Below are 21,554 nucleotides of genomic sequence, written 5' to 3' on the forward strand. Positions count from 1 at the left end.
ATTCTTCAGTAAAGTTAGGGTACCATACACACCACCATCTGTTTCAATAGTATGCAGCCACAGGTAATGTTCATATTTTACCAATAATTGCCGGGCTGCACTATAACTTTCAACAATGGCAAGCCCAGGTGCAGCAAGGTAATTAGCAATAATTCGCAAGCATTAGGCTGCTCTCACTGTAAAAGCGTTGCAATTTAAACCCAGCATTCTACAGTGTTTTCAAATGCATTCGACAGCGTTTTTAAACACATCCTATCACTACAATGGGTGATGAGATGCGTTAAAAAATGCTGAAACGCACTAATATAGAGTAGACAGCGTTCAAAAATCGCAGCGTTAGAAACGCCACAATCGAAGGCTTGTTTGAGAAGCCCCAATGAAATCAGTGGAGGCGTTTTACAGCATTGGCCTGTGTGAGAGTGGTCTTAGTCATATCCACTATTGCTCATGTCCTACCATCCTAACAGTCTACTTTTTGTAACTACATCACTAGGCAAATACAGGATTGCAGCAGCTGATGCTTTTCAAAAGAAACACATTGCATAATTTTGGTTCGTGGGTGGAGATGTTACACCTTGTGACCTCTTTGTAATGCACAACAGAAATGTACAAAAAGAGAATGACAGCAGTCAAACCTACAGACAAGTGAAACTGGACACAATGAGTGAAAGGGCTAAAAGATCATTGGGACTTGTTGGAGCTCCTTTCTCCAAAGGCCAGGTGAGCATATTCCCACAATTATTACTTACTTGTGCACATTGCCACAATTATCTACCTTGGAAATAGAAGCCTGATGAGTTACATTAATAATTTAAAGACTATTTCATCCCAGGTGGCGGCATCTTGTTCTGTATTAATATTTTATTTGATTTCTTTACATTGTATCATTATTTTAAAAATTGCATTATACATTGCTTTCTGTAGAACAGTTTCTGATGTTGCCATCAGCAAAAAGAAATGATTCCTACTAATTTTGCCATTTTTTTTAATTACAAAAATGCTTATGATTTGTTTATTTTTGCTGATATATTTTGAAGTTGAATACGTTTTTGTAGCCTCAATGTTCATTGAGAAATAGTTTCCTCAATAATTATCACTAATCTGGGTTTAAATACCAGTACAGATATTTGGAGGGATGTTCCCATCGAAAATATATATTCCTCATGATGAGATGTCCCTCCAAGAATTCACACTTTGTAACAAAAAAGATCAGTCCAGGACATTTGTCCCTTCTAGTCACATATGGAGTTGATTCACAGGAAATATAGCAAAAATCTAATACTCTCATTTGGAATAGAGTGAAAATTGATACGTGGAAACTCTTCACCAAGACAGACACTAATCTCAGTAAATTAAGGAGATAGTGATTTGAAATATTGTTTAGAAATGCACGAGAAGGTCTTGAGATCTAGTTAGTAAATGTACTAAACTTTGCTCTGAAGAGAAAAGCTTTCACTTTAAGCTCTACAGCAATTAGCCAGTTCCTGGATTTCTCAGTATGTGTTCACTACTAAAATAATTGATAATGATGAAATAAGAAATTATTTATCTTTTGCTGCTTCTTATGCCATTAACATCTGTAGCCAAGTCGCTATCAAAAAGAGCGAAGAAACCTTACTCAACACGGATTAAGCACTTTTTACTCCAGGGTCACAACTTTAATTACTTGACAGATCCTAACAGCAGTGGTGAAAGGCCAAATGCTTATTTCACAGGCTCATATCCTTTCAAGAAAGCTTTACCCCCCAAAAAAGCTTTGCGAAAATCCAAAACCGTTTATGGCTGTAAATATGCAGTTCATTTACTGTACAGGGGGTGAGTGTAGCCTGGGATCGATGTCTTCAGGATCAAGTAAAGCACTAAAAGGGTTTTCACATGACTTAAAATTACTTCACAATCACTCTGTCCTTTCTGCTGCAGCCAATCACTGTGTAGGAAAGTCTCCTTCATCCAAAACTGTAATGTCCTTTTCCTGCAGAACAAACAGAACTTGTCCTAAACTGCTTTGGGGTTAACAGAGCTCATTCTACTTTAAATGTTTATAGATCGAGTTCTATCAGGGATATCAACATGCTTTTGGTGTTACTATGTAATTGTTCTCAGCAAGAGAAACCAAGTAATCTTGTAAATTAAAATAACTTTTAATGACTAACAAAAATACATTATGCTATAGCGAACTTTTGAACCTACTCTGGTTCTTCTTCAAGCCTAATAGAACTGAAGAAGCATAAACATGCAAATACATATGAAAGGGCACAGGCATGGTGTGATTAATTTGCACTTAAACAGTACAGAACACAATGAGCAGAGGAGTAAATACTTAGTCCACTAACTGTGTCATTTTAATGCTAAAAGCTTGTTTGTTGCCCTTATAGAGACTACAGCTGTTTAAATTGGATTAGGAAATACTGAATTTACAGCTGACCTTTTATTTTAGCCAGTTTGTGTAGAGGAGAAGCTATATCTACCTCAAAATGGTACCAATAAAACCTACAAGTTGTCCCACAAAAACAGACCTGATACAGCTCTGTTGACTGAAAAATAAAAGTGCTCTGGTCCTGGAATGTGGCACCAAACAAGAAGTCTTTTTGCTGAAAAAAAATGTTTATATTGCACAAAAGTGGTAAAACATAATAAAACCTCTGTAAATTTGGTGTTTTCATAATCGTAATGACTCATAAAATAAGGATAACAGAAGATTTATACACACTATGAATGCCTTAAAAATAAATCACAAAAAACAATGGTGAAATCGTTTTTTTTCTTTGGCCCCCAGCAAAAAAAAAAGTTATTCAATATATTATATGTTACCTATAAAAACTAGAACTCATCCTGCAAAACACAAGGTGTCATACAGCTATATAGACAAAAAGTAAAAAAAAGTTAAAACCACTTGAACACAAAATGGGATACAATTTACTGGCTCTTAAGGCTAAAATTAGGTATGCTACTGAGGGGTTAAAAATACACTTAAGGTGACTAAGTTCTATGTCCAATACAGGGGAGCAACTAAAGGCCGTCCATTTGTACCCATACCAGAGGCTTAAAGGGGTTGTCCCGCGCCGAAACGGGTTTTTTTTTTTTTCAACCCCCCCCCCCCCGGTCGGCGCGAGACAACCCCGATGCAGGGAGGTAAAGAAAGCTTACCGGAGCGCTTACCTTAATCCCCGCGCTCCAGTGACTTCAATACTTACCGCTGAAGATGGCCGCCGGGATCCTCTGTCTCCGTGGACCGCAGCTCTTCTGTGCGGTCCATTGCCGATTCCAGCCTCCTGATTGGCTGGAATCGGCACGTGACGGGGCGGAGCTACACGGAGCCTGCATTCTGCACGAGCGGCTCCATAGAAGACTGCAGAAGACCCGGACTGCGCAAGCGCGGCTAATTTGGCCATCGGAGGGCGAAAATTAGTCGGCACCATGGAGACGAGGACGCCAGCAACGGAGCAGGTAAGTATAAAACTTTTTATAACTTCTGTATGGCTCATAATTAATGCACAATGTATATTACAAAGTGCATTATTATGGCCATACAGAAGTGTATAGACCCACTTGCTGCCGCGGGACAACCCCTTTAACTTGAAGCTCCTGAGCCCCAATGCAAAATCTGTAACAGGGCCCCCCACTATAATACTTTATTCACGGTACTGGGCTCCCTATAATGGAGAAGACTAAGGCTCCTGGGCCCGGGTGCAACCACATCCCCTATAGTTACACCCCTGGTCCAATTTATTTACTCAAGCAGTCAGGCGAGGAAACTCTTCTGAATTAAGAACACATAAATACGGCCGTAATATGCTTATGTGTTACCAGCCTTAGAGATTATGATGGCAAGTTAAAAGAATGTAACTGTTCCATATTAGAGATGAGCAAGCACCAAAATGCTCGGGTGCTCGTTACTCGGGACGAAATTATCGCGATGCTCGAGGGTTCGTTTCGAGTAACGAACCCCATTGAAGTCAATGGGCGACCCGAGCATTTTTGTATATCGCCGATGCTCGCTAAGGTTTTCATTTGTGAAAATCTGGGCAATTCAAGAAAGTGATGGGAACGACACAGCAACGATGGGGCAGGCGAGGGGCTACATGTTGGGCTGCATCTCAAGTTCACAGGTCCCACTATTAAGCCACAATAGCGGCAAGAGTGCCCCCCCCCCCTCCCAACAATTTTTACTTCTGAAAAACCCTCATTAGCAATGCATACCTTAGCTAAGCACCACACTACCTCCAACAAAGCACAATCACTGCCTGCATGACACTCCGCTGCCACTTCTCCTGGGTTACATGCTTATAGCCGGTTCCACTGAAAGCAATGGGCTGCCGGCGTGCGCGGGATGAATTGTCGGGAAGGGCTTAAATATAGAAGCCCTTCCCTGCAATTCATCCAGAAATGTGTTAAAATAAAAAATATATATATACTTACCTTGTCCCGGCAGACGGAGTTCAGCGCGGCCGGCAGTGGGTGTGAAGGGGGTGTGAGTCAGACCTGCCTCTGATTGGCTCAGGCTGAGGCACGCCGGCAGCCCATTGCTTTCAGTGGAACCTGCTGTATTGCCGGCTCCATTGAATTCAATGGGCAAACATCGTTCTTCTCTGCCACAGCTGTTACAGCTGTGGCAGAGAAGAATGATTTGTCTTCTATATGTTCTCAATGGGGTCGGCGCTGCTGCCGCCGGCCCCATTGAGCGCATATAGAGAAGAGAACAGGAATCGCAGATCGCAGATAGGTGCGATCTGCGATTTCTGACTATGGCCTAAGAAGGACCGTTGGGGTTCTTGAAGCCTAAAATAACTCCTAACGCTCTCCCTATAGCAGCTCCGGCATCAGCAGCACTGTCCCTGATCTCTGTCAGAATGCATCTGTGGCGAGCCGCGGGCGGGCAGATTTTAATACTCGGGTGACACCTGATCTCGCCAGCCACTCACTGCAGGGGGGTGGTATAGGGCTGGAACATCACAGGAGGAAGTTGTAATGCCTTCCCTGTCTTTCTATTGTCCAGAAAAGCGCGCAAATTTCTCAGGGAAGAAAATAAAAGTGACTCGAACACCGCGTGGTACTCGTCTCGAGTAACGAGCATCTCGAACACCCTAATACTCGAACGAGTACGCTCGCTCATCTCTATTCCATATCCATCTCTATTGCTGTTTTCAACCTTTTGGAGCTCATATATAGGTTATTTGTTACAGTATTGACATATACAGGGCATAGTCATTATAATTAAGTATATAACCTTAGAAAGATCACTCTCCCCATTTACTTTTTTACTTCTTTTTCTTTTAGCCAAGAGGTGGAGTAGAAGAAGGTCCAATACATATAAGAAGAGCTGGGTTAGTTGAAAAATTAAAAGAGCTAGGTAAGATATCGGGACTATTTTTCATACATACTATTTTTTTTATATTTCCCCTTCTGTGATGTATTTTTCATACACATTTCACACAGAATGGCGATCCTGCTTTCATTGCTTAGGTCATGTCATTCATGTGGGAAAATGATAATTACATGAGGTTATGATGATTCACGGTCGCTGATATGAGGCCAAAAACTATAACAGCATGCAACTTTGTTCAAAATTGGAGCAGATTTGCAACGCTTAATTTTGGCTGCATAGGATTTATAGAAAAAATATGCTGATCACCTGCAAAAACTGTGCTGCAAAAAATCTCATTGCAGAACTACTCAGTAAAACTACATACAGTTGCCATTTGTTCTTACAGTGTGGCCACTTACAGTGGCCTTTTACCTGCAAAAGAAAGTTAATGGAATGAAAATCTACTTGAATGTATGAATACATTATTGCAGGTTTGGGTGCTACAGATTAAAAGAATTGTTTACCTGTGGTGTTTATAGTGGTTTTCCTCAACAATACAAGAAAAGGCATGTAAAAGCACCTGCAGTATCAGTCAAGCAGCACAGCCTGCAAGAGTCTCTATAGAAACAGTTCTAGAGCAATGGGGTAGAAGGCTAAATAGAGGTAGTAACAAATTCTGGAATAGAAGTGCCACTAATTTCATCAGTGGTTGAGGTATACTTAACAGAAATGTACATGGCTTCGTGAGAAATGTCTCCTGTTATTGCAGTATTGCAATAACAACAATTTCTGTTATAAGACTGTCACATGCTATTGACCGTCTAAGCCAGTTATCAATACAATGGTCTATATTTTAAAAAAAAACAAAAACACTAAAACCCTGCAGCTTTCACACTGACTACTAAGCATGGTAATAAGCTGGCACTTCCAGTTCTGTAAAGAAAACTATGGTAGTCATATTATTATGTATATATAGATAACATAGGATCCGCATTCATAATAAGTCATAGTCACAACGCACCTCCTGCCCCTCCCTGTACATGTCACAGAGCATGCCTACAACACTTTCCCACAGAAGTCAATGGGTCCCTGCCTGTCCATTGTGTGAATGACTCATCTCTAAATGCTCTTAATTGCAGATCAGACCCCCATAATTGTACAGACAAGGGAATTTAAAAAGTCTACAATCAGAAAGTGAAAACAGATTACAAATGGAAGATGTTTTATTAGTTGGTTTCAATTAATAAAAAATATATGTGATATATTCCCCGTAACACCTACAATAACCCATAGATTTTCCATATTGGATGAAATAATTTTGTGTAAAAAAATAATTATTTGCCAATATGTTTTTTTTTCCCTAAATACAGAAGGGTGGGCAAAAATATGGAAACACCATACAGAATGCATGCCTTACGTTACATGGGGGTTATAAATCATTTTTCAATAAGACATGTAGAGACTGGTTTTAAGTGGAGATAATATGACACAGATGCTGCCAGGCAGATGTGAGCATCTGCCCGAGCAACAAGGTTCTGGTGGTCAGGGGTTTGAGACACTCAGCTGCTGTTACTAGTTGGCTCCCAAAACCACCCAGAGCAGGGCAAGAGGTGACGTTAACACACATTTTGCAGGAAAGCTCTCAGCCAAACAGGGGTCAAACAGCAGCTCAGTGTTAAAGGAGATGTCCCGCGCCGAAACGGGTTTTTTTTTTTTTAAACCCCCCCCCCCCGTTCGGCGCGAGACAACCCCGATGCAGGGGTTAAAAAAACCACCCGCACAGCGCTTACCTGAATCCCGGCGCTCCGGTGACTTCTCTACTCACCGCTGAAGATGGCCTCTTCCTCCGTGGACCGCAGCTCTTCTGTGCGGTCCACTGCCGATTCCAGCCTCCTGATTGGCTGGAATCGGCACGTGACGGGGCGGAGCTACACGGAGCTACACGGAGCCCCATAGAGAACAGCAGAAGACCCGGACTGCGCAAGCGCGGCTAATTTGGCCATCGGAGGCCAAAAATTAGTCGGCACCATGGAGACCAGGACGCTAGCAACGGAGCAGGTAAGTAAAAAACTTTTTATAACTTCTGTATGGCTCATAATTAATGCACAATGTACATTACAAAGTGCATTATTATGGCCATGCAGAAGTGTATAGACCCACTTGCTGCCTCGGGACATCTCCTTTAATGATTAAAATCCGTTTCGTATGGTGTTGTGTTTCTATATTTTTGTCCACTGTCTGTAAATTCGCAGACTCTGGTACAGACATTAGCTACAGTGATGCAATTTGTAATATACATGAGATCCTGTTTTTTTTATTCTGGTACATTGCACAAATTTGTCCAGTAAAATGATACATATGTCATATATAGAATATCGTATTATGAAATTAACTTCCTGCTTACCTCATATGGTACGTGCAGATTTACACTGTAGTGATTCACATCAGTGACATTCTATTCAAATGGATGTGATAATCATCATTTCTAGATTCCAGTATTGTGCAAGCTCCTGCAGAAACCTTCATCACTGTTTGAGCAACGGGGTGTTTGTGCTTACAGGTTGAAGCTAATTTAAATAAGAGTCATTAAAGAATCCCCAGTTGGATATGGAAAGTCTATTTTCTTCTACATAGGGTGCACTAAAGTTGTCTAAGCAAAAGTTCAATCTGCTTGAGGAAAGATCAGTAGTCTGGACCAGAAATGTATGAAGTACTTTATTCATGAAGGAGGACAAGGGAGTGCGCCACACAGAGTAAAAACTATTTTCAAACAGCAAAATTCAGAAAAAGAGAATTTAAGAAAAAACTTTTTACTACTTGGAATCTTCATAGTACCATTGATGTTATATCCCTTGTAACTAGAGTGGCAACTGTCTAATAATTTACACATCTCATTTCTTTCAATCAAGAGTTAAATATATTCTTATGTAAGTCTCTTCATCGGTCAGTTGCTGTGATATACTTGCTGTAATATATTGTAGCAGAAGCTTACTCTTGCAAAACCCTGAAAAATAACTTCTTGCAAATTTTAACATCACAAAACAGTGAATACTAATACTGCTATAGGTTTAAGATATGTTAAAGGAGTTGTCCAATTGTAAACTATTAATGGACTATCCTTACGATGAGCCACTAATAGTATATTAGTGGGGTTTGCCGCCCAGGAGCCCTTTGATCAGCTACTCACTGGGCCAGTGTGCTTGTGCACCAAGCAGACAGCTCTGTTCCCACTGCAGTGGTTAGGATCGGTATTACAGGTCAAGTCCCCATTCACTTCAATGGAAACTTTGCCTGCAATACCATGCCTATGCACTTCAGTGAGAACAAAACTGTCTGCTTCCTGCAGAAATCAGTTTTTCTATTGATAGGCCATCAATACAACTTGACAACCCACTTAATGTAAAAAAGATATATGTATTTAGATGTAAATCCAACAAATGCAGTTATATGTTGTTTTTACCTTAACCAGATTTTAGAAAGCCCCCTAACCATGCCCCATAGCATTCCTCAATATAACATTAATCTGAAGCTACTGTTTTGTTATAGAATATGATGTAAAGGATTTTGGTGATCTGCATTTTCCTGAGTTACCAAATGATGAACCATTTCAAAATGTCAAGAACCCCCGGGCTGTAGGTCAAGCTGCTGAGAATGTTGCTAATGCAGTTGCTGAAGTCAAGAAGACTGGCAGAGTGTGTCTGACCCTTGGTGGTGATCACAGGTCAGGCTTTGACTTTTAATGTGTTTAAGTAGTTAAAATGGTTATAATGAAAAAGTGTATTATTCAACAAAGGGGTAGCTGCATCGTCTAAATTGTGTTAAAGAAAATCTGAAACATTCCTCTGATGCCCTGTAGTGTACATGAGAAGGGAAGAAGTGTCTATAAAGTGATGCATCATGACAAATGCACACTAAATAGAAGTCTTCAAATAGTCTGGATAGATATCAGTTTGGGATTGTTTAGTGAATCTAGCATTGAGCAGGGGGATCGGAACCGATGACCTTGGAGGTCCCTTTCAATTCTACCAGTCTATGATTCTAAATTAGTGGGGACCGTTGTGTTCTTATGTTAGTGGTTTTTGACTAGCTGTCCTTGATGTTATTATCTAACACAGTAAAAATTTAACGTCCAACTATTTTGGCACATTCATGAGCAATCTGCCTCATGGTGTTCTAACAAGAGAGTTTTTGCGATAAAAGGACTAGATGTCCCAATATATTGTGACATTCAGTTTATTTACCCTTACCCTTTGTTTGTGCTGATGCAGCTTGGCAGTTGGGACAATCGCAGGTCATGCTAAGGTTCACCCTGATCTGTGTGTAGTTTGGGTGGATGCCCATGCCGATATCAACACTCCATCAACATCACCCAGTGGAAACCTTCATGGACAACCTGTTTCTTTCCTAATACAAGAACTGCAAAACAAGGTAAACAGTGACTTTAACGTTATGAGTTATCATTATGTCCTAATTGTCCTACACATTTTACGATACTGTGAAAAAAGTCTATCTAGCTTGTGTTTTTACATCTTTATCCTTCTTGGGACAAGAGAAAATAGGTCTCCTTTTGTCACTTAGGGGTGTGTTTGATTTCAAGGGCACTAAAGTAAACAGTTTCAGTATCCCTCAAGAGGGAATTAAGATATCTATTATTACAGCGCATATAGTATGTGAATGTAAACTGTAAAGCCCCTTTTACACAGGACGATTGTCAGGCAAACAATGCCCGACACTCGTCCCCGCATGTACTAGCTCCTGTGCTGTTGCACAAGAGCGAGTATTATTGGCTAGCAGCAAGTCGGCTGGAGGAGATTTCACTCCTCACTCTCCCCCGCCCCTCTCCATTCACTAACACAGTACTGAACAGCTGCTATTTACACTCATTGTTCATCATTTATCGTTCATCATTTAGGCTGCATAAAATCCTGAACGATGAGTGTAAGCAGCAGCTGTTCAGTATTGAACGGCCAATTTGTTAAGTGAATGGAGAAGGGTGGGGGGAGAGTGAGGAGTGAAATCTCCTCCTGCCGTCCCGACCCTGCTAGCCGCTCTGTCAGAGAGCCAGCGATACTACTCGCTCCTGTGTAGCAGCATGGGAGAGAGTACACACAGGGATAAGTGTTGGGCATAGTTTGCTTAACATATCTTTTTAGTTTTGTTTATTATACAAATATCAAGATTTAAAGTCACTCTTATCAGTCATTTCTGCTCTTTCCAATTAGGACAGATTGTATTACCTTGCAGTTTTGTGCTATGGTATTGCAGGACTATTGAATGTTGAATTCATTTTTTTTAACTTAGCAATGCATACAATAAACACTTCAGTAGAATACAGGGCATTACAGTTTCCATCAATTAGCTAAACAACTTACAAAACAATTAATTATCTTGTAGGTACCAGACATTCCAGGATTCTCTTGGGTAAGGCCATGCCTGTCTGCTAAAAACATAGTCTACATAGGACTGAGAGATGTGGACCCTGGAGAACAGTAAGTTCATTCTGAAGCCAAAACTTCCACTTTTTTTGAAAGCCTCTCTCTATTTAGTAATTTCACACAACTAGTTTACATAGAATTACCCTCCTAATTACCTGTACAAAATACATTGTTGTTTCCACTCTAGTGCATTCTGTGTTGAAGCGATATTGTCCTTCTGAAAGAAGAAACCCAAAAGATCTTTAGTAAAATTTAGGAACAATTCACACAGCTGTATTTTCTGTATCTTCCTACAAAAACACATTAGTAAAACTGGAAGTCACATATCAGGATGTTCCTGCAGAAGAGTCAGTCTATTGGTTGTACTATGGCAATACAAGTGCAAGTAACAACACAAACAATATATACATTACTGTAGCAGTTAGATATTCAAGAAGAAAGAGAAATAAAACAAGATTGACATTACAAAGTGCCATTAATCTCAATATATAATGTATTAAACGTACAGTACTAATGTTACCATAGCCCTCACTGCTTTTTAATGGGGAGAAATACCTCAGAGATAATGCATGTGACAGTAAATATGGAAATCAAACAGTAACCAGTAATATCCAGGAAAAAAGATACTAACTGGATGCATTCTATAAATTATGACACATTCATTCATATGCTTATATAAATGTTTTTAACAGTTTGATTCTGAAGACCCTGGGCATAAAGTTTTATTCAATGTCTGATGTGGATAGACTGACAATTAACAAAGTGATGGAAGAAACCATTCAATACCTAGTGGGAAAGTAAGTATGTGAATATGGGATATACGAAAAAAGTTACAATCACAAGTTTTGTTATGCAAATAATTGAAACAACTTCACTTCCAGATATATAGTCTCCCCTCTTCACCCCCAGAAAGTGTCAGGTCTCTAGGATATGAGGCAATGTAGGTGAAGCTAGCAGTAGAAGCAGAGCTTTCCATTTAGGGCTCATTTACATGGGCATATGCAATTTCGGTCCATGAAAAATGCACTGTCTTCAATCTGTGCTTGTGTTGTTGCTGCATATTTGCTGCGTATTGCATCCGTATTCACTGAATATGCATGTAGCATCAGCATTCTCTGTGTTTTGTTACGATCCCAAAGACTTTCATGGGCTATTTTGGTCTGAGAATACAGACCAAAATAGGACATGCTGCGATTTTTTTAAAGCGCATAAAATACGCATGTCTTTATACGCCAATTTAATTCTGTCGATATTCAGTCTATATTTAGTCACTTTAAAAAACAGACTGAGTATAGACAAAAAATACATCCGTGTGTGTGGTCCTTTTCTGTATGTGTTCATGACAATAAACGGTGTGGTTATATGCATAGGGATTGTAGTAAGATATTGCATGATGCTCCCATACTATATATTAGTAGATACCGTTATACACAGGTGTTCTGCAGACCATATACTTGATTATATAGTACAACTAAATCCAATGACTCAGGTGTCTTCTGTGGTTATAGAGACTACTGCTTAGACAACTTTGGCCCTTCCCTTCTGCAACAATCGCCAATGTTTATATCAACACAAGTACATTCAGTGTCTAAAAGATACAATTAGACTGGTACTGCCCCCGTGCCTCTTCAAACCACAAATTCCACAGGAATTTGAAAAAAAACCCCACAATCAATGTGTTCCACTGCACCAGGTCTCCAGTGGTGGTCGCAGGCCAAATGGTACATATGTAGAACAATACAACAAATTTCCAAACAGAGGATTCATTGGAGGAGTTACTGTTGCTGAGAGCTTCTTTAAACTAACAAAAAAGCGACTGTGGGAGCTTGCAAGGATGGTTGATTTAAAGTGTGTGACTAAGGCTGGCTGTCCACGGGCGATGCGGTATCCCGCGGCGAAGCTTCGCAGCAGGAGCCACCGCCCAGGAGCAGGTGCCGCCGCTGAATCTCCACCGGTCAGCCCTATCTAATAGATAGGCTGACCGCAGAGAATCAGGGCGATTCGCAGAATGCTGCGAATTGCCCGCCGCGAGCGCAGAATCGCAATGCTATGGGAAGTGTCGGCCAGCGTGATTCGCCGGTGGTTTACCGCTGGCGAATAAACTGCCATGGACAGGGGACCTTAAGACCAAATGGAATCTTTGCTTATTTGTATTTTGCAAGTCACAGTAGTCTTACAGCTTATACATTGTAGCTGTATTTGTCTTTTCTGGAGGTTAATAGATTGGGGGTATATTGAGGAATTACATTGCTATATTAAAAAAAAACATATAGTTGGTAGTATATTCAATCTCCTGTGCCTTGCATAGGCTGGGTTATCTAATTAAGCTGTGATAAATTGCAACTGTTGAACTTGCTGTGCCATTGCCAAACAGAGGATTCCTTGGAGAAGTTAAGCCCCATTTACACACAAAGATGATTGCTCAAAAATTTGTCCAAAAGATAGGGAGAATGACAGTTTAAGCGATCATTTGCATAAGCTACCAATGGGCACTAGTAGCTTATTAGCTTAATTTGCATGTAAATTAGTCTACCTTCGCTGAATGCAGATAACCACAGATAGTCTGTTATCTGCATCTTTGTTCTGCCACAAGACTGCAGCTGAAAACAATGTTATCAGCACTCCCATTGAGAATCACAGCGTATGGTCCCAACTTTTAGCTGCCCACCGAATGATGGATTTTAAACTCAACATAAAATCATTGTTTGGCCGAAAAGCTAACGATGGTAGCATTTACATGCAACAATTATCACTCAAAAGGCATTGTTTGAGTAAATTTTGAGCGATAATCGTCCTGTGTAAATGGGCTTTACTGTTGCTGAGAGCTACTTAAAACAAGCAAAAAAGCAAGTGTGGGAGCTTGCAAGGATGGTTGATTAAAAGTGTGATTGTTTTACGTGTGTTACCTAAAATCGGGTGACTTTAGATTTGGAGACTTTAGAAGAGAATTACATATCTATTTACTACTATTTTTCACTTGTATATATTGCTTGATTTTTATCTGTATGATTCCCATTTAGAGTGTGCTCCATGATTGAAACTGCCATCCAATGTACATCTTGTGTCATGTATACAGTCCTTGAACAGTCATTAGAGAGTGCCTACTGCTGTATGAAATGTGAGCATCTTGTGTGTTTGGAAGCCCAGATCCCGGATATAAATGCTTCCCACTAAGTAAATACTCGCTGGGGCAGATGGTAGCATGGGAGTGCAGGATGATTATGCAACTAGCTGAGTGATAGTTAGAAGGAGGGTGAGAGGGAAGAGTGACAGGGAGGCTAGTCCTGAACTGGCACACCTCAACAGGTTTGCAAAGTTGGCAGATGCAGGGAATGTCATTACAGGATTAACACTGCTGCAGCATTACATTTGGGGGACTCAATTATCAGGGGGACAGATAGGGTAATCTGCCACAAAGATCATGATTGTCAAACAGTGTGTTGTCTTCCTGGCGCTCGAGTTTGACACATCGCAGATCGAGTTGACAGATTACTGGGAACAGCTGGTCAGGATCCAGTGGTCATGGTACACATTGACACCAATGACAAAGTTAGAGGTAGGTGGAAGGTCCTTAACCCGTTCCCGCTGCAGGACGTAAGTTTACGTCCTGGCAGCCTGGTACTTCCCGCAACAGGACGTAAACTTACGTCCTGGAGATAGCGCGGGATCACATATGATCCCGCGCTATCCCGCAGCGGGAGCCGGCTGTCATTCACAGCCGGCGTCCCGCTGCAACAGCGGTGGGGCATCGGAGATGCGCCCCCCGCTGTTAACCCCTTCCCTGCCGCGATCTAAGTAGATCGCGGCAGTGAAAGAGTTCACAGAGGGACCGCACTCCCTCTGTGTCTCCGGCCAGAACTCGCGATGTCATCACGAGAGCCCGGCCTGTCACCATGGAAACAGGACGCCAGACACTGGCGTCCTGTATTGCCTGTGCCTATAATCGCTGTACAAGCGATAAGGCATGATAGAGCAGTAGCTCTGCCATGCCTTATGACAGCGATCATCAGGGCAGTGGTTTAAGTCCCTCAGAGGGACACAAACAGTGTAAAAAAAACAAAGTTTAAAAAATGAATTTAAAAAAATGTAAAAAAAGTAAAAAAAACATTTTTTTATGCTTTTTCTCAGATTAGCATAAAAAAAGGTAAAAAAAAAATTAAACCCCACATATTTGGTATTGTCACGTCCATAACGACACGTACAATAAGTTGCACATGCTTTTGACTGTGCACGGAAAAAACCGCTAAAAAAACCGCTAAAAAACTGAGGCAAAATGCTATTTTTTAGCATTTTGCCTCACTAAAAACGCAATAAAAGTGATCAAAAAAGCCGTATGTACCCCCAAAATGGTACCAGTAGAAACTACAGCTCGTCTTGCAAAAAATAAGCCCTCATAGAGCTCAGTTACAGGACTTTGAATGCAGCAATTTAGAATAGAAAAAAGATTTCCAAAAAAAGGGTTTTTATTGCAGAAAAGTGGGAAAACCTAAAAAAAATGTACCGTATATACCGGCGTATAAGACGACTTTTGAACCCCGAAAAATCTGCTCTGCAGTCGGGGGTCGTCTTATGCGCCGGTAATACAAAAAAAAAAAGTGTAAAAAAAAAAAATTTTATTACTCACCTCCCACGGCGTCCTGTCGCGCTCCGGCAGGATGTCGCTCGCTCCGGCAGGCTGTCGCTCGCTCCTCGTCCCCGGCGCAGCATAGCTTTCTGAATGCGGGGCTTGAAATCCCCGCTTCCAGAAAGCTAATACACACGCCGGCAGCCATGACAGCATTGAATGGCTGTGATTGGCTAAAGCACACGTGGCTTCAGCCAATCACACTATTCAATGACATCATTGAATGGCTGTGATTGGCTGAAGGCGCACGTGTTAGCAATCACACCCATTCAATGATGTCATTGAATAGTGTGATTGGCTGAAGCCACGTGTGCTTTAGCCAATCACAGCCATTCAATGATGTCATGGCTGCCGGCGTGTGTATTAGCTTTCTGGAAGCGGGGATTTCAAGCCCCGCATTCAGAAAGCTATGCTGCGGCGGGGACGAGGAGCGAGCGACAGCCTGCCGGAGCGAGCGACATCCTGCCGGAGCGCGACAGGACGCCGGGGGAGGTGAGTAATAAAATTTTTTTTTTTTCTCCACTGAATACCGGCGTATAAGGTGACAGTTGGGTGGTCGTCTTATACGCCCCGTCGCCTTATACGCCGGTATATACGGTAAGAATTTTGGTATCGTTGTAACCGTACCAGTCCGCAGAAAAAATGGAATGTCTCATTTATGCTGCATGATTAACGCTGTAAAAAAAAAATAAAAAAATCTATGGCAGAATTGATGCGTTTTCTCTCCCTGCTATCATAAAAAAAAAAAAAAAGTTTTACAATATAGTCTATGTACCCAAACGGGGCACCGATAAAAACTACAGTTCGCCATGCAAAAAACAAGCCCTCACACGGCCGCGTCGACGGAAAAATAAAAAAGGTATGACTTTTGATAAACGGAGAAGAATATTCGCCAAAAATTGTTGTGTCCTTAAGCCCAAAATAGGCCATGTCATGAAGGGGTTAAAATGATTTCAAGGACCTAGGATGTAATCTTAGTGCAAGAACCTCCAAAGTAGTATTTTTAGAAAATATGTGCCACATCAGAAAGGCAGCGGGAGACAAACAAGTGGCTCAAAAGTTGGGATAGGAAGGAGGGGTTTGGGCTCCTGGAGAATTGGGCCAACTTTGCTGTTGGCTACAGGTTCTACCGTAGGGAGGGGCTGCATCTCAATGGGGAGGGTGCAGCTGTGCTGGGGGAGAAGATGGCTAGAAGGTTGGAGAAGTGCTTAAATAGAGACTGGGGGTAATGTCAACCAGAAAAATAGAGAGAAAAATAGTGTAGACAGTGATCTGGGACTAAGTAATGAAAATAGAGGTGGAGTGGTGGGAGGGGTTAGTACAGTTGGAACTAGCAAAACAGTTAATAGGGACACACTTCAAATATAACATGACAAAATACTTCTAAACTGCATGGTGACTAATGTTAGAAGTCTGATGAATAAGGTTGATAAACTAGAATTAATAATGTCTGAAGAAATCTATAACAGAGTGAGAATAACCGAGAGCTGTTTGGATGAAAGCTGTGACTGGGCGGTGAACTTATAGGGTTATGGTTTGTGCAGAAGGATTGTAAAAAATAGAAAGGGGGAGGGGTTTGTCTTTATGTAAAGTCCCATTTGAAGCCCACACTACAGGAGGATATACATGAAGGAGATGAACATGTGGAGTCTCTATAGGTAGAGATATATGCAGGAAAAAGACATTTAAAAAAAAATCCTCAAAGGGGTATAACAAATAGACGAAGCAGCAACTCACAAAGAGGTAATTATTATGGAGAACTTCAACTATCTGGGTATAAACTGGGAAACTGGAACCTGCAGACTTCATAATGGAAATTAGTTTCGATCCATAACAAAAGATAATTACCTTTCTCAACTTATACAGACCTAACTAGAGGGACAGCCATTTTGGATTTAATAGTAACCAATAGACCTAACACGGGTGCATGTCGGGAGGCACCTGGGAAATAGTGATCATAATATAGGAAATTTCCACTTGCCTTTTAATAGGGAGTTTTAAATCGGTGAGCTACAAAAAGACTAGACTTTAGAAAGCCAGAGTTTAATCAGCTTAGAGATGCCCTTAACCTTAATGACTGGGACAATGTCCTCAAAAATAAGATTACAAATAATGAATGGGGAATTCTTAAAAGCATTTTAAATACTCACTGTAGATCCGGGGATTATTCTGGTTGTCAGATTTGGAGTGGGGGAAGCATTTTTTCCCTAAAATGAAGAAAATTGGCTTCTACCTCATGGGGTTTTGTTTTGGCTTCCTCTGACTCATCAGGTAACAGGCTAAACTAGTTGGACATGTGTCTTTTTCACACTATGTTAATTCAAAACACAGCACGCTCTGGGTGTGGATTTTTTTCTGGAATACTTACCTATAGTCTTTTGTATAAGACCAGAAAAATGTCAGAAAAAAAGCATGATTTAAATGTTGCAAAATTTTAAAAGAGACAACAAAAAGGATATAAACTCATATTATCCCACAGCGGGATTTTAATTGCAGCATGTGTGGAATTAACAGAGGGTGAGAGATTTCTCTATAATGTAATCAGCCCTCTGCCATGTAATCGCAGAAGGAAAGGTGATAATTAGAGATGAGCGAACACCAAAATGTTCGGGTGTTCGTTATTCGTAACGAACTTCCCGTGATGCTCGAGGGTTCGTTTCGAACAACGAACCCCATTGAAGTCAATGGGCGACCAGAACATTTTTGTATTTCGCCGATGCTCGCTAAGGTTTTCATGTGTGAAAATCTGGGCAATTCAGGAAAGTGATGGGAATGACACAGTGACGGATAGGGCAGGCGAGGGGCTACATGTTGGGCTGCATCTCAAGTTCCCAGGTCCCACTATTAAGCCACAATACCGGCAAGAGTGGGCCCCCCCCCTCCCAACAACTTTTACTTCTGAAAAGCCCTCATTAGCATGGCATACCTTTGCTAAGCACCACACTACCTCCAACAAAGCACAATCACTGCCTGCATGACACTCCACTGACACTTCTCCTGGGTTACATGCTGCCCAACCGCCCCCCCTCCCCCCCACAGCGCACACCAAAGTGTCCCTGCGCAGCCTTCAGCTGCCCTCATGCCACACCACGCTCATGTCTATTTAGAATTGCGTCTGCCATGACGAGGGACCGCAGGCACACACTGCAGAGGTTGGCACGGCTAGGCAGCGACCCTCTTTAAAAGTGGCGGAGCGATAGCCCACAATGCTGTACAGAAGCAATGAGAAATAGAATCCTGTGCCACCGCCATCAGGAGCTGCACACGTGGGCATAGCAATGGGGAACCTATGTGCCACACACTATTCATTCTGTCAAGGTGTCTGCATGCCCCAGTCAGACCGGGCTTTTTAATTCATAGACACAGGCAGGTACAACTCCCTATTGTGAAGTCCCTGTCGACCCACAGCATGGGTGGCTCCCTGGAACCCACCGGCGGTACACAGAAATATCCCATTGCATTGCCCAACACAGCTGAGGTAGTAATGTCGTGCTTAATGCAGGTGGGCTTCGGCCCACACTGCATGCCCCAGTCTGACTGGGGTTCTTTATAAGTGTACAGATGTAGTAAAAACTCCGTGTGCACCTACAGCATGGGTGGGTGCCAGGAAGCCACCGGCGGTACATAGAAATATCCCATTGCATTGCCCAACACAGCTGAGGTAGTAATGTTGTGCTTAACCCTTTCCAATCCAATTTGTATATGGTTTTCCTAGGGGGCTTACTCTTTTTCTGCTGTTATACAACGGCGCTATATGCTGGCTAAAGCCAGTACTGCATGAGCTGACACGTAGGATAGGCTCCGACAGCAGAGAGGCTGGCAATATACAGTAAGAGAACCCCGACGGACGTCTACCAACAACGGAGCTGTACAGCCTTAAACCCTAATGTCTTCACAGGTCACACAGTGGACTGGAAAGGGTTAATGCAGGTGGGTTTCGGCCCACACTGCATGCCCCAGTCAGACTGGGGTTCTTTACAAGTGGACACATGTAGGTTTAACTCCCTGTGGACCCACTGCCTGGGTGGGTGCCAGGAAGCCACCGGCGGTACATAGAAATATCCCATTGCATTGCCCAACACAGCTGAGGTAGTAATGTCGTGCGTAATACAGGTGGGCTTCGGCCCACACTGCATGCCCCAGTCAGACGGGTTCTTTAGAAGTGTACAGATGTATTAAAAACTCAGTGTGCACCTACAGCATGGGTGGCTCCCTGGAACCCACCGGCGGTACACAAAAATATCCCATTGCATTGCCCAACACAGCTGAGGTAACGTCAGCTGTAATGCAGGTGGGCTAAAAATTAATTTGATTACACTGTAGGCGAGGGCCCACAAAAATTGCTGTATCAACAGTACTAATGTACATCCCAAAAATTGGCCATGGCCAGCCAAGAGGGCAGGTGAAACCCATTAATCGCTTTGGTTAATGTGGCTTAAGTGGTAACTAGGCCTGGAGGCAGCCCAGTGTAACGAAAAATTGGTTCAAGTTAAAGTTCCAATGCTTTTAAGCGCATTGAAACTTATAAAAATTGTTCTGAAAAATTATTTGAGTGAGCCTTGTGGCCCTAAGAAAAATTGCCCGTTCAGCGTGATTACGTGAGGTTTCAGGAGGAGGAGCAGGAGGAGGAGGAGGAGGAATATTAGACACAGATTGATGAAGCAGAAATGTCCCCGTTTTGGATGGTGAGAGAGAACGTAGCTTCCATCCGCGGGTGCAGCCTACGTATTGCTTACGTATCGCTGCTGTCCGCTGGTGGAGAACAGAAGTCTGGGGAAATCCAGCCTTTGTTCATCTTGATGAGTGTTAGCCTGTCGGCACTGTCGGTTGACAAGCGGCTACGCTTATCTGTGATGATTCCCCCAGCCGCACTAAACACCCTCTCCGACAACACGCTAGCCGCAGGACAAGCAAGCACCTCAAGGGCATACAGGGCTAGTTCAGGCCACGTGTCCAGCTTCGACACCCAGTAGTTGTAGGGGGCAGAGGCGTCACCAAGGATGGTCGTGCGATCCGCTACGTACTCCCTCACCATCCTTTTGCAGTGCTCCCGCCGACTCAGCCGTGACTGGGGAGCGGTGACACAGTCTTGGTGGGGAGCCATAAAGCTGGCCAGGCCCTTAAAGACTGTTGCACTGCCTGGGATGTACATGCTGCTCGATCTACGCACATCCCCTGCAACATGGCCCTCGGAACTGCGCCTTCTGCCACTAGCGCTGTCGGCTGGGAATTTTACCATCAGCTTGTCCGCAAGGGTCCTGTGGTATAGCAACACTCTCGAACCCCTTTCCTCTTCGGGAATCAGAGTGGGCAGGTTCTCCTTATACCGTGGATCGAGCAGTGTGTACACCCAGTAATCCGTAGTGGCCAGAATGCGTGCAACGCGAGGGTCACGAGAAAGGCATCCTAACATGAAGTCAGCCATGTGTGCCAGGGTACCTGTACGCAACACATGGCTGTCTTCACTAGGAAGATCACTTTCAGGATCCTCCTCCTCCTCCTCCTCCTCCTCCTCAGGCCATACACGCTGAAAGGATGACAGGCAATCAGCCGGTGTACCGTCAGCAGCGGCCCAAGCTGTCTCTTCCCCCTCCTCCTCATCCTCCTCATGCTCCTCCTCCTCCTCCTGTACGCGCTGAGAAATAGACAGGAGGGTGCCCTGACTATCCAGCGGCATACTGTCTTCCCCCGCCCCCGTTTCCGAGCGCAAAGCAGCTGCCTTTATGGTTTGCAGGGAATTTCTCAAGATGCATAGCAGAGGAATGGTGACGCTAATGATTGTAGCATCGCCGCTCACCACCTGGGTAGACTCCTCAAAATTACCAAGGACATGGCAGATGTCTGCCAACCAGGCCCACTCTTCTGAAAGGAATTGAGGAGGCTGACTCCCACTGCGCCGCCCATGTTGGAGTTGGTATTCGACTATAGCTCTACGCTGTTCATAGAGCCTGGCCAACATGTGGAGCGTAGAGTTCCACCGTGTGGGCACGTCGCACAGCAGTCGGTGCACTGGCAGCTTAAAGTGATGTTGCAGGGTGCGCAGGGTGGCAGCGTCCGTGTGGGACTTGCGGAAATGTGCGCAGAGCCGGCGCGCCTTTACGAGCAGGTCTGACAAGCGTGGGTAGCTTTTCAGAAAGCGCTGAACCACCAAATTAAAGACGTGGGCCAGGCATGGCACGTGCGTGAGGCT

At 43.0% G+C, this 21,554-nt stretch overlaps 1 protein-coding gene across 1 annotated transcript in view; it reads left to right on the top strand.

Annotated features, from left to right (window-relative positions):
- Nucleotides 1-615: 615 nt before the first annotated feature.
- The window catches only part of ARG1 (arginase 1), a 28,376-nt gene continuing 7,437 nt past the window's right edge, over nucleotides 616-21,554 (top strand). The window contains exons 1-6 of the mRNA XM_066605560.1: nucleotides 616-720; nucleotides 5,278-5,350; nucleotides 8,852-9,026; nucleotides 9,574-9,733; nucleotides 10,700-10,794; nucleotides 11,433-11,537. Of these exons, the coding sequence (XP_066461657.1) occupies nucleotides 661-720; nucleotides 5,278-5,350; nucleotides 8,852-9,026; nucleotides 9,574-9,733; nucleotides 10,700-10,794; nucleotides 11,433-11,537 (668 nt within the window). The 5' untranslated portion in view covers nucleotides 616-660. The remainder of the gene's footprint in view (nucleotides 721-5,277; nucleotides 5,351-8,851; nucleotides 9,027-9,573; nucleotides 9,734-10,699; nucleotides 10,795-11,432; nucleotides 11,538-21,554) is intronic.

Source organism: Eleutherodactylus coqui, chromosome 1 (assembly GCF_035609145.1).
Source record: "Eleutherodactylus coqui strain aEleCoq1 chromosome 1, aEleCoq1.hap1, whole genome shotgun sequence".
Classification (NCBI taxonomy): Eukaryota; Metazoa; Chordata; class Amphibia; order Anura; family Eleutherodactylidae; genus Eleutherodactylus; species Eleutherodactylus coqui.